The sequence below is a fragment of the Aulostomus chinensis genome, chromosome 12 (assembly GCF_037954235.1).
Source record: "Aulostomus chinensis isolate RoL2024-O1b breed Wild chromosome 12, RoL_Achi_v1.0, whole genome shotgun sequence".
Classification (NCBI taxonomy): Eukaryota; Metazoa; Chordata; class Actinopteri; order Syngnathiformes; family Aulostomidae; genus Aulostomus; species Aulostomus chinensis.
This window is the reverse complement of record NC_141331.1, coordinates 23,435,204-23,448,458: the sequence shown is the minus strand read 5'-3', so window position 1 is coordinate 23,448,458 and position 13,255 is coordinate 23,435,204. Positions and strand designations below refer to the sequence as shown.

The 13,255-nt window shown below is 40.4% G+C and overlaps 1 protein-coding gene across 6 annotated transcripts; it reads left to right on the top strand.

Moving 5' to 3' along the window:
* The first annotated feature begins 885 nt into the window (after positions 1 to 885).
* On the top strand, positions 886 to 12,502 carry creb1b (cAMP responsive element binding protein 1b). 6 transcript variants are annotated; one of them, XM_086220836.1, is made up of 10 exons: positions 886 to 1,033; positions 3,087 to 3,147; positions 4,081 to 4,142; positions 4,555 to 4,667; positions 4,835 to 4,981; positions 5,939 to 6,039; positions 6,250 to 6,404; positions 7,336 to 7,521; positions 8,046 to 8,199; positions 8,569 to 12,502. In XM_086220836.1, exons 4-10 carry the CDS (start codon positions 4,563 to 4,565, stop codon positions 8,711 to 8,713), a joined length of 993 nt encoding a protein of 330 aa, XP_086076962.1. In that variant the 5' UTR covers positions 886 to 1,033; positions 3,087 to 3,147; positions 4,081 to 4,142; positions 4,555 to 4,562; the 3' UTR covers positions 8,714 to 12,502. The 6 variants fall into 6 exon arrangements, with proteins under 6 accessions (XP_086076962.1, XP_086076961.1, XP_086076963.1 ...); XM_086220835.1 differs by having other exon boundaries at positions 3,087 to 3,151; XM_086220837.1 differs by lacking the exon at positions 3,087 to 3,147.
* Positions 12,503 to 13,255: the final 753 nt, after the last annotated feature.

The following is a 13,255-nucleotide window of genomic DNA, read 5'->3' as shown; positions in this document are numbered from 1 at the left end:
TGGGTTCGAGCCCCGGCTTGAGAACGGAATCTTTCTGTGTGGAGTGTGCAGGTTCTCCCTGTTCCTGCATGGGTTCCTTCCACGTATTGCGGCTTTCTCTCACAGTCCAAAGACATAAAAATGGGGACTAGGCTCATTGAATACTCTAAATTGACCGTAGGTGTGTGTGAATGGCTGTTTTAACAGGATAAGTAGAAGAAAATGGATGGATGGACTGATATACATTTGTGCTAGACGCAGGGGGTTGCATGGCAGTGCGATCATGTTGTCTGGGAATCTTCTGATTTCCACTTGCGGTCAACTCATGTTAGGCCTTATTGAGAATATATTGCTGATGCACATGTAAATTTGAATAACGGTTCGGGAACCTGTCCAGGGTGTGCCTCATTTCTTTACATGTCAGCCAAGATCCAGTCTCTGCATGAACACAAGACACACATAACAAATTAAGTAGATCCTCTAAAAACGTCTGGTTCCATTTGATAATGGTTTAGCTTTTTTTCTATGGGAACTAATCGCTGGTAACTTGCTCAACTATTGCAATTATCTTTACAATATTCTACATCCGGATCTAAACACTCTACTGGCAAAAGGTTTAATCTAATTGCTCTGCTGGAGGGAGAAGACTAAATACAAAAATAGAAATAAAAAGTGAAGCTAGTTCTTGTCCCATAAACACAATTCTTTTGGTAAACACCGTGTCAGTAACAGGATAATTCAAAGACACATCTGCAACTTTATTCTGTTTCAAACAATTTCTTGTCGTTATGTAAAATGCTTTTTCATTTTGCCAAGCGAGTCACTGTGTATATTTCGTTTCAATTCGCTTCTCATCGGTATTTTCCGCCCTTCTCCGGCGATACATCGGTCATTTCCGGCCAGTGTCACCATCTGGTATCGCGTCCTTTTCCAATCTCCGTGTTGTTGTTCCCGGTGACGCGGCGGAGGTGTAGCCTGACGCGGGCTCTTACGTGTCGGCCAGAATAAAAGTGGAGCTCCGGAGGCCCGGGAGTGTCGAAGGGAGTCTGTATCGGTAAGGACGGAGCCGTATCCGGGGCACAGAGAGACGACACACGGCTGTTGAGTGTGTAGGTCTGGTCGGGTTCGGCCCGAAGGAAACAAAGAGATCATGGCGCCGCGGTGTTTGTAGCAGGATGGAGGGAGGGGAGGCTGCGGCTGTTTTGGGAGAAAAGAATACATTTGTGGCTCTGTTGGCTAGTTAGATGTGGGACTGAGTGAACAGAACGGCGAAAAAGACGTCAGATTTTACCAGTGTTCTCAGCTGCAAATGACGAGGTGATGGACGACACGTTAAGCACTATTTAGCGCAGTTTTCCTCAAACGGCGTACCTGAAAAACGCTTAGCATCCTGATTTTTTTTTAGATAACCTCCTCTCTTGTCACTATTGTATAGCCATTTTAAACCTTAGCCCTTCTCAGTTTTTCGCATTTGATCGAAAACATCAACTCGGGCCTGGAAATGAAAACGTGCTGTCTGTTTTAGTGTTTTTTGCCATTTCTCTCCGGGGAAGTGACCGGTGCATGTTGAGGGGGCGTTGCCCAGCCATGTGGCTCCACTGTCACACGCAGAGCATCCCAGTGATTTTTGAAAAGCAGAGGGAGAAATGTGTAAAGCCAATCATGCAGCGGAGAGAGTCTACGCACAGTGTGAGATCACCGTGCTCACTGAACAACACATCCTATGGCAAGAAGCCCTGCTCGCACTGCAGATACATTCATGTAGTTCGGACCCGAGCGTTCGACGGTGCGAGAGCCCTCCTGGAGTCACACTCCACATATCCTCGTTAGATTTTACCTAGTCGAAACAGTATACTCACGATTATCATGCATTCACAATGATATTGTTAGTTCTCACATGTAATTAACTGCTGTAAAATCATTTTACACCGATGATGTTCTGGATATATTTTAGATTCTGCAGTCAAAACCAACATTTTATCATGCCTCCTAAGAAAAATGACCTCAGTCTCCCTCCAGTCTTATTCCTTTGACTTTCCTTTGGTGTGGTATTGATTCCTGACAAGAAAAGCTCATGTTTCAGATGTCTGCCATTTGTTATTCTTAACTTTGCTTTTCATTTTAACAACATTAATTATCATTTCCTAGCCTCCATTTGAGTCGTCAGATTTGCATTTTGAATGTTTAAATTTATCAGAAAAATTACTTTTAAACTTCAAATTTCGTTTAATGAAATGGTGAAAAGCCATAGCAGTCTGTGGAGCTCTTGAGTGAACAGTAGTATACATGTCAACTGTTCAGCAATCATACACTTCAGGATTAGTGGTTTTCAATCACAAGAATCCCAAACAATGATGAGGGATTATCAGAGCAGACTCAGTAGATGTATTGTTTATAGGGGTCAACTGATAAGAGTTTTCAGAGGCCGATGATATTAAAGAGCAGGTAGTCTCACAACACACACACACACACACACATACATTATAGGTGTCAGTGCTAACGCTTTATTAACTAGTTAGCCCAACGTCCCTTAATTGCCGCTAATGTTTTTTTTAATCCTGATTAACATGCACGGTGCTTTTTGACACTTTGGCCATGCCGTAGTTCGTGGAAAACCAGAAGTGAACACACCACTCGTCACACACGCGAGATGCAGCCGGTTGCAACTTGTAAACAAAAAAAAAACAAAACTTGAGAGCAGATGAGTGTTAATGTAGGACTAACATGGAAAATAATACGTCAGTTTAAAATGGATAGTTCAACTTCAAAGCCCTGCCAGATGGCCGTCTCGACAGGATAAAGTGCTATGTATACACTGTAAAGCTGAATTTAGTTTCCACCGGAGTACGAGCAGTCTTAAGTGTCACTTGTCCGCGAAGCATACAGCTGATGCAGAGAGCCCTCCGCTCCCTTCTGGTGTAAAACAAACCACGCTGGATTGTTTGGCTCGACGGACACCATTGGAGGTGCCCACCACCGGCAATATCCCCACCAGATCATTTGAGTCCTGTTCTGTATTGCACTGTCCCCTGTTTAATGTGCACTTTATTCATTGGTTTTATTGCATGTTCTCCCTGTGCCTGCGTGGGTTCTCTGTGGTACTCCAGCTTCCTCCACAGTCCAAAGACATCAAGAGGGGACGAGGCTGATTGATACTCTAAATTGACCGTAGGTATGAATGTGAGTGTGAATGGTTGTCTGTCTCTATGTGTTGGCCCTGCCATGGACTGGTGACCTGTCCAGGGTGAACCCCGCCTCTTACCCAAAGCTGCTGGGCTAGGCTCCAGCCATGGTGCTGGCAGGGAGTAGTTTGTGTCCTCAATAGATCTACGACCAGATGACATATCAACACATGTACTGCTAATGCCTCTGCCTTTTATCCTCTATTGCAATTCTTCTTACTTTTTGTTTGACATTATTATTTTCATCACAAGGATTTTTGCCCCCTGGGGAGGATGCTTGCTCTCATAAATGAATGAGTTTATGAAAAGTGGAGTCCCACGGTCCCCAGTCCACACAAGCTGATTTGATCTGTCAGAGTCACCAACACAGGGAATTGATACAAAACACTCACTGGTGGGATTCAGTGTTGGTCTGATATCTGTACATGGTTCAGTGATTGGCACAGTTGCCTCAGAGCAAGGAGGTCCCAGTTCTCCTGTCAGTGTTCCTGACCAAGTCACAGACAGAAAGAACTGGAGTTGGTCCCCGGGCACTGCACATGGCCGCTCACTCCATAGATATTGGGTTTAATGCAGAAAAGGAGTGGAATCCTCAACATGACAACTATCAGACATGTTACAGAAGGGTGAACAAACCAAGCTTCTCTTCCATTTTGTCAGTTTGTTTTTGGTGTGACCCTTCTATTCTATTATTGGGTAGGTTACTTAAGACAGTCTAGACAGAGAGCCAGCAAAAAACAGGAAAAAAGCGACGGGGGAAAACTTAGGGAGGCTGGGGGTCATGATATAGCAGTGATCACAATAGCTGGTGTTTCTAATGATACTGATGATAATTTTCTATTAATAATACAAAAATATCTAACCATAAATAGTGAAATTCCTCTTTCGTGAGATTTTCTTTTTGTATGTTTTTGTACAGCTGTAGGTGCAGCCTCGCCACCTCACTACAAGAAATGTAACTTCACATCATTACAAGTTGTGGTTAGTGTTCCTGACTATCAGTTTGACAAAAAGTTCTCATTTCATTGGAATGGAAGACCAGAGAGCCACTGTAAAATGTCAAGACCATAATTGCGGAAACTAATTATGCTGAATGAAATTTGGATGCATCTTGCTAGCAAGGGCTTTACTTATTTTGGAAATTTTACCACCAGAAATTGGCATAGGGCAGTACACTCAATCATATTTCTGTCACCAAGTTGCAAAATATGTCAAGGACTTCCAAGAATGTTAACTAGATATTGGTTTTTGCAAGATTTTTTAATTGGAGCTGCTATGAAGTTCTAGTCGGTGCCATTGTCGTAAACTCTTAGTAACATGATCTTCTGAAGCTGCAGCACATGAGCGAGTGATTCATCTTAAGGGAAGTTAATTTCTCTGTTCTGCTCCTCAGCTCAGCCAATGAAGATGGAGTCAGCAGCGGAGGGTCAGCAGGCGGGGGAGACTGCTGTGACTGAGACGGAACACCAGCAGATCACCTCAGCACAGATCGCCACTTTGGCACAGGTAACAGATGATGGTTTCATCTGTTTAAGCTCCTGAAGTTGTTTTATATTTTCTTTACTTAGAATGAAAGTAGTTTGGAGATTTTTCTGGAAAATATTGTGCAACGTATTCTAAATGCTCAGCAGTTTATTAGTAGAGAGGTCATACATCCCCCCTCTGAATGTTAGGTATCAATGACAACAGGCCATGCCACAGCAACAGGTCCCACAGTAACACTGGTCCAGCTTCCAAATGGACAGACGGTCCAGGTCCATGGTGTCATCCAGGCTGCACAGCCATCTGTCATCCAGTCGCCGCAGGTTCAGGCTGTACAGGTGAAACACACATACTGTATCAGAAAAGGCCTTTACACACCATTTATGACAACACACTTAAATGTAAAAAAATGTTCCATTGTATACTGAGCCTGGTGTAAATATTTTCATCACCTCTATGGTAACTACTCCACTTCAGAGTGAATTATGATGTCATCTTGCATTAATGAGGACAGGTTATTTATCAGCATGTTCTCTCAAAAGACACATTCTTGGTGATTGAATAGTCCTTGGTCCAAATGCTGTCCATACAGAGAGTCAGCACCTACCTTATTGGGCAGATAATAATTTTTCAGATAGGAGACATTGCAGAAAACCAGGTACAATTTTATTTGTCAGTTTGACAAATTTTATACCTGAATATTTATGTTTTACAGGTGAGGTAATTGTTCTATATTTCATTTCTAATTTTTTTTAATGGAAACGGTAAATGGACTCTATTTATATAGTAAAAGTAGCATGATTGGAGGTAGAGTGGCCGTCTAGCAGAAGAGGGGTTGCTGGTTCCATCCTTACTTCCCCGCTGATCTTGTCCAAGAGTCCGTGAGCAACATACTGAACATCTAGTTGTTCCCGATGAGATGAGCATTCATCTGTTGTATCCTCCCATCATCCACGAATGAGAGACCCAACCAATGGGTGAATGAGATGAAATTGTAAAGCACTTTGAGTGGACCAAGGTGGAAAGTCACTGTATAAATGAGGCAATTCACGATTAATTTCTTACTGGCTTTTAATAAACATGTATGTTTTTATTTAATTGTGTTGTAATGTTTTACACTGTACACGTTCCACCTTGTGTTTTTGGTTGCAAGTATGGGTCTCCACCTGAAATGAAAGACGCTTATTAATAAAAATTCTCCTTGCTTGTTAAATATCCCGCCTGAAAAAATGTGGATTTTGCGTGTGAAGGAATAGATACATGTTAAATGGTTCATACAATGTTTTTTGTTGCAGATCTCAACCATAGCAGAGAGTGAGGATTCACAGGAGTCAGTAGACAGTGTGACAGATTCTCAAAAACGTCGGGAAATTCTGTCACGACGCCCTTCATACAGGTAGATTATGTGTATCTGAACACTTCCAGGTATCTACCAAGATGATTGTAACATAGCATTTCTCAATAAAATATTCTTTAAAAAAAACTCACAAAAATATTCATACTTAAAGTTTCTTTGAACACTTGTCCTAGTGGATCACTCGGGGAGGCTTTTCAACCACCCAACAATCAGTTCTTGTGAAAAACATTGATGTTGTCGTCTCAACAGGAAAATTCTGAACGACCTTTCTTCAGATGCACCAGCTGTTCCTCGTATTGAAGAAGAAAAGGCTGAAGAGGATTCTTCTGCTACCGCCGCAACGCCTGCCATCACCACTGTTACTGTACCGACACCAATTTACCAGACAAGCAGCGGCCAATACAGTAGGTGATATTTTGTGTGAGGTGAGGGCTGATGAGAAAAGTTACAAATTTGTAAACAAAAAATGTGTTTTAAAATGTTACATATTAAAAAGATGGTCAATTTATCACCCATTACCAATAATGCATAAGATTTTTTTCCAAACATGACTAAGCATATGAAAAACATCAGGTTAAGTGACATCAGATTTGTGCCTATCACTTGATAAATGACATTTGGTAATCACCCTAATATCAGACAGTGATGAACATAGCTAAGCTATGTCTCTGTCTCTGTCTCCAAATGTCATTTATCAAGCAGTAGGCACAGCAGGGCAAATTGATGTTTGCAGTGAACAGAGCGAAGCTGTGTCTCTTCTTTTTTATATTCTTTTTCTTTTATTTTGGTTGCTCTGTTGTGATTAAGTTTCCTGTCAAAGGTCTAAAATGAAATATCCATCCATCCTCTACCGCTGATCCTGTTAAGGGTCGGGGGGATGGGGTGGAGCCTATCCCAGCAGCTTTTGGGCGAGAGGTGGGGTTCACCAGTCCATCGCAGGGCCAACACATATAGACAGACAACCGGTCACTCTCACATTCATACCTACGGTCAATTTAGAGTATCAATCAGCCTCGTCCCCATTTGAATGTCTTTGGATGGTGGGAGGAAGCTGGAGTACCAGTACCAGTGTGCAAACTCCACACAGAAAGATCCCGTGCTTGAGCCGGGGTTCGAACCCAGAACCTTCTTGCTGTGAGGCGTCAGTGTGAACCACTGCACCACCGTGCCGCCCAAAATAAAATATGGCTGTACCATAATATTAGCAAGAGATGCATTTTTTATAACCTTTATTTATAGTCTTTTTTCATTATTTTCCTCCTTTTTGATATGTTTACCTCTTTGATTTATTCCCTTTCTCCTCCTTATTATTTAATTCTCTCACCGAACACACAGTTGCAATCACACAGGGTGGAGCCATCCAGCTAGCTAACAATGGTACTGATGGCGTTCAGGGCCTCCAAACTCTGACCATGACCAATGCAGCAGCAGCCGCCCAGCCTGGAGCCACCATCCTTCAGTATGCACAGACCAGCGATGGCCAGCAGATACTGGTTCCCAGTAACCAGGTGGTTGTCCAAGGTGGGGGAACACACAGATAATGGGACTTAAGGTCCTTAATTGATGATTCAGATATGTTTTAACTGCAGCCCAGTTTTCACAAACTTGCAGTCTAAATGATTTAGATTCATTCATTCATTTGATTTTGATAACACACAGCTTTTGTGTCACGGTTTGGTTTTTTTTTTTAACTTAGCTTTCCTCTTTAAAAACACTTTGAGAAGTATAAAGTTGACCTTGTTTGTGTTCCTATTATTTTCCTCTTGTGTGGGTTAGTGCATGTTCAACAAGATCTGGTTTAGGAGGAGTAATTGTAGGGCTGGCCCTGAATATTCCAGTAGTGGGATATTCATTTGTCAGATTTGTATTTCACTTCTGGGATTCAGGCATTTGTGTATTGTTTTAACAAAGTTACAATAAGTCACACTGCCCATTTCATTTTCAGCCCATGCACCAACTAATGAGAAATAGATTCTCTCATAGTTTTTGTTTTGTAAGTAAGTTTGAAATTATTCTCAGATTTTGTTTCTCACCATACCATCTAGCTGCCTCGGGTGATGTCCAGGCATATCAGATCAGAGCAGCCCCTGCCAGCACCATTTCTCCTGGGGTGGTCATGGCCTCATCCCCCGCTCTCCCCACCCAGGGTGCCACTGAGGAGGTCACCCGCAAAAGGGAAGTCCGCCTCATGAAGAACAGGTATGTAAAGAGAAGAAATCAAATCAACATTTCATAATATTCACGTAAAGCTATCATCAATATTGACCAAATTATTGTATCTTTAAAAAAGTTCATTTTAATAAACAAAGGATAATGCTATCATCAGAACCATATTTCCAGACTCCGAAGCAGCTATTCTGCCCAATTTTTTAAATTACTGCTATTGGGTTCATAGCACAAGTTATACATTTTCCTTCTGTGACCAACTTTAATAAAATATATGTTTGCCAATTTTATTACTACACACAAGGGAAGGGACAACAGGACCCATAAATTATTCAAAATATTCCGACTCAAATGGCAAAATATTCTAAACTCAAAAGAGAAACTGTCTCATGCTTCCAACAGAGAGGCAGCTCGTGAATGTCGCAGAAAGAAGAAGGAGTATGTTAAATGTCTGGAGAATCGAGTTGCCGTCCTGGAGAACCAAAACAAGACACTAATTGAAGAACTCAAAGCTCTCAAAGACCTTTACTGTCATAAATCTGAGTAAATCTTGTCCTGAACATTGAGCTTAGCCAAGTAACATTTCAGTCTTTTCAAACGCTTTGATTGCCTGGCTCTGCTTGTTTGGCACTACCAGTGTGTATAAAGCTGGCTTTTTTTGGGGGGGGGGGCATTGTCATCTTAAATCAGCTCAACTTATGAGCTCTCTCCAACAATATGAATTTTAAATACACAGTTGAGTATTGACAAACTAAAAACTTGAGATGCTAACCATAGCCCAATTACCCCATTTCTGACATTTTGCTAACTCTGTTCTTTCTCAGAGCGGCCAGTTGATTTCCTGTATGTCATACTAGTCAGAGACAACTGAACTAACTAAAAAGTCACAGGGTCATATTTTAGAGCGAATGAATTACATGTTATCAGATCAGTGCAATGACTTGCATACTAGCCGATACAGATCATAAATATTTTTAGCCAGTGTCAGAGGCATTTCCAATATTGGTATCAGGACAACTCTACTAAAGACATAAGCTTGTTTTGTCCTCCGAGTCAGATGATACACATTGACATGGACATTATTAGACAGCCAGTCCTGATCTGTTAAAGTCTCCATCAGTAGAGTTGTAATTAATCATAGCAGCTGAAAGAATAGTTTGGTGATGACGTACCTAGTGTGCAGACAGAGAGAGAGAGACTCTGCAGCTACAAATGCTGCGAGCTGCAGCGCTAACTGATTGACTGCTTCCCTTCAAACAGTTTTGAAGCAAAACACTGGTACTCAGCTGTGAGACCTGTTGCTCCTGTGTTGCTAATGTTCCGTATCTCAAGTACGTGGTTGTGGTACAATAGAAAAACAAGCACTTTTGCATTCTTTTCGGAGCGGAGGCATCGGCTTGGTACCGAAGTGCCATGACATCTCCAGATGGTACACACATTAGGCTTGAAGCCAAAGGCGACTTGCTATAAACAACAGCAAAACTGTCCAAAAACAGTTCAGAAACAAATCAGATCACAGTGTTTGTGGATTACTGAACATAGGAGTGACAATAGAAGATGCAGATTATACAGGATGATACTCTTGAACGTTTGTTTTGTTTTTTTTATGCTCTTGTGTTGTTGTCAGTTAGTGGCTTTAAGCTGAATATACTGGCTGGCCCTTTCTGCAATCTAGAGTCACAAAGAACTAATACAGGAGAGCAATCAGCTACCAATGAGAAACAAGTATTTTGTTGCCATGGTATACCTTTACATTCACAGTGGTGTATTTATTGTCATTCTTCAGAAAGTGTCAACTATCACAGGAAGACCTGTGTTGCCTTTAATAAGACTGAAATATAAAATGTTGGAGCAACACTGATAGTAGCTGATACTTTTACCCACTTCATGCATTTTATAGGATGTATGGGCACAAATATTAGCTTTAATAGGATTCTACATCAGTTTATTGTCACAAACAAGGTCAAGCAAGCTCAGCCAGTTGCACTTAAAGTCTTTGAATGGATTTCAAAACACTACTTGATAACTTTTTCAGTATATCACCAGTTCTATAGGGAACGCTTGAACCAGCTGGACACAGACAAGTCAGTTTTTTTTCTAAATGTTTTTTAAAGATGCAACAAACTGCCAGTCATTGGAAAGTGTGTTAGCTGATTGGATTGCCAAACAGTTTTCCTTGATTTGATGTAATACAACATCAGTCTTTTAGTTCATTCTTATTATTTTTGTATTTAAGGCTCATACTTAAATACAGACTGTTTTGTCTTAGTTTTGGTAACATTTCAGTTGATAAGGGTAACAAATTACTCACAAACTTAATGGGGACGCTAGATGGAGTAGGGCAGCAACATACACTGCAATTTTACCTAAAATAAATTTGAACTTAATAATTGCCACCCAAGCCATTAAAAACACCTTCTTTGCTGGTACTTTCAACAAAAATTTGATTGATTTGATTGTAGTTTTATTTCGGATGTATTTGCCGTCATACTTCATGTAACATCGGTGAAACTGGAGGTTTGATTAGAACAAATGTTACTTGCTGCGTCCACAGATGCGATTGTTAAAAGGGTGATGGGTTGTAGACAAATACAGTTAATGAATAATTCTAAAACTGAAGACATAGATATTCTCCAAACCCAACTAAAGCTACATTTGAGGCTAGATGTTGTGGTATTATTACACAGTAAAGTGATTGTGTTTATCCAAAAATACTGCATGTTCAGAGATACCATTTTAATTTTGATTTTTCAGTGTTCTACAATATTTTGTTCATCTGATACCTGGTGATAGAATCTGACCTGGAAGAATTTGAGTATGTTATTTTAAAGAGTTTTGGATTGGCTAAATCTATTTATAAGCATCATTTACATGAGTTGAACAATAATAATCTGTGTTTTCTGTTTAAATACATCTCTGTTTTGTACTGTTATTGGTTTTTGAGAAGATACAGGTATCAGGCGCTTTATTTTTTATATTACTGTACATAGATTCTACAGCATGTGTAGGCCTCACACATTTCTGTTTATTTGATATGAAAATGTTCTTAAAACTTGTATGAAACTTTTTTTGCATATTTGTAACATACATTAATGTATAGTTGAAGACAATGTGTGTGTATTCATGTAATCCGCCAGGCCTACCACAGTCATGGCAGCTAAGTGTACGTGAAAAGGCCTTTGTCAGAAATGTTCTATTTTGGAGTGCTGTGCTCTGTTTAGAATTGACAGTATTTGTTTGTGGGAATTGTCATTCTGTTGAGAGCAGTTGGGGTCCACAAAATTTCTCCATTTTCCCAGACAACCATTGTGTTTATTTGAAAATGTTAGACATAAATTGTGTCACTAGTGAAGCCAACTGGTGGCTTCAGAGCCAGTGGCAGTCTTCGTTTTGTAAGTATAGATATGTTTTATCATGTAAACCTCAGTATCAAAGGACAGCACAATAGTACTTTTAAGAGGAGCTCTTTATATGTACTTTACTGTGATTTAATCGTGTGTATTAGCACTATGAGATCACATCAGAATTCTTATTGTTTCTGAGATGTATGTTACTGAGTCATGAACTCAATTATTTGATCTCTTCAAGTGAAATCTGCCCAAAATCCTTTCTTAAAAAACAATGTGGTTTGTTATTTTTGTTGTGACTATATATGCTCATGTTTTTTTATGTTGAATACAAAAAATCAAAGTCTTTCTCCAGTTGATCTTTGGAATTCAGCACTCAGTTAGAGATGGGGTTCTATCAAAGTAACTTTACTCTTCACATTAGATACAGTACTTGGGTAAAATATACCTACTAGGTTTTCCCAGAGCTTTCAACTGGTTCTCTCATGGAGTTTATTCAGTTGTCATTGCCTGACATCAGCATGCAACTTGAGTCATGGGGCAACAGGTGGTGGCACACAGGCTGGAGTCGTTGCTGCCAAAAATGAATTGTGGTTTGTTTGGTTTAGAGTTCTGGAGGCCTGTGATGGACCTCAGGTTTCAAGTATTTTGTCTCAGTTTCAATATCTGCATTTCATAAAGTTGTTTCAGGGGCTAATTTAAGTTCTGAGAGGGCATTTGTGAGATTTGCCACCAACGAATAACATGTTTCTTAAAATGACTCTTCATCTCAGCAGTGATTTAAAGTTTTTAATCAAAAAAGTTTCCAAAATCTGTGATGGTTTCAAGATACATGTTTATCTTGTACCACAACAGTATATGATAGCTCTATTGGTTTTATTTTTCTAGTTTAAAGATTTTGATATTGTACAGTGTGTCTCTCTCTGTATGTATATACATATACATGTATATATATGTGTATATATATATATATATATATATATATATATATATATCATTTTTTTTACACTACGAGTCAAAAATTTGGACGCAACTTCTCATTTAATGGTTTTTCTTTAATTTCATGGCTATTAACATTATAGATTGTCACTGAATGCATCAAAACTACAAATGAGCCCATACAGAATTATGTATTTAGAAAAAAACAGTGTGAAATAACAGATATGTTTCATATTTTCCATCCATCCATTTTCTTCTGCTTATCCTGTTAAGGGTTGCAGGGGTGCTGGAGCCTATCCCAGCGGCTTCCGGTGAGAGACTGGGTTCACCCTGGACAGGTCCCCAGTCCATCGCAGGGCCAACACATAGAGACAGACAACCATTCACACTCACATTCACACCTACAGTCAATTTACAGTATCCAATCAGCCTAGTCCCCAATTTGCATGTCTTTGGACTGCCGTAGGAAGTCAGAGTACCGGAGAGAACCCACGCAGACACAGGGAGAACATGCAAACTCCACACAGAAAGACTCCGTGCCCGAGCAGGGACTCGAACCCGGAACCTTCTTGCTGTGAGGCGACATTCCTAACCACTGCACCACTGTGCTGCCCCTGTTTCATATCGTCAATTCTTCAAAATAGCCACCCTTTGCAACTGCTTTGCACACACTTGGGATTCTCTCAACGGCCTTCATGAGGTAGTCACCTGAAATGCTTTTCCAGCAGTCTTCCCAGAGATGCTGAGGGCTTGTTGGCCCTTTTGCCTTCACTCTGGTCCCTCTCTTCCCAAACCATCTGGAA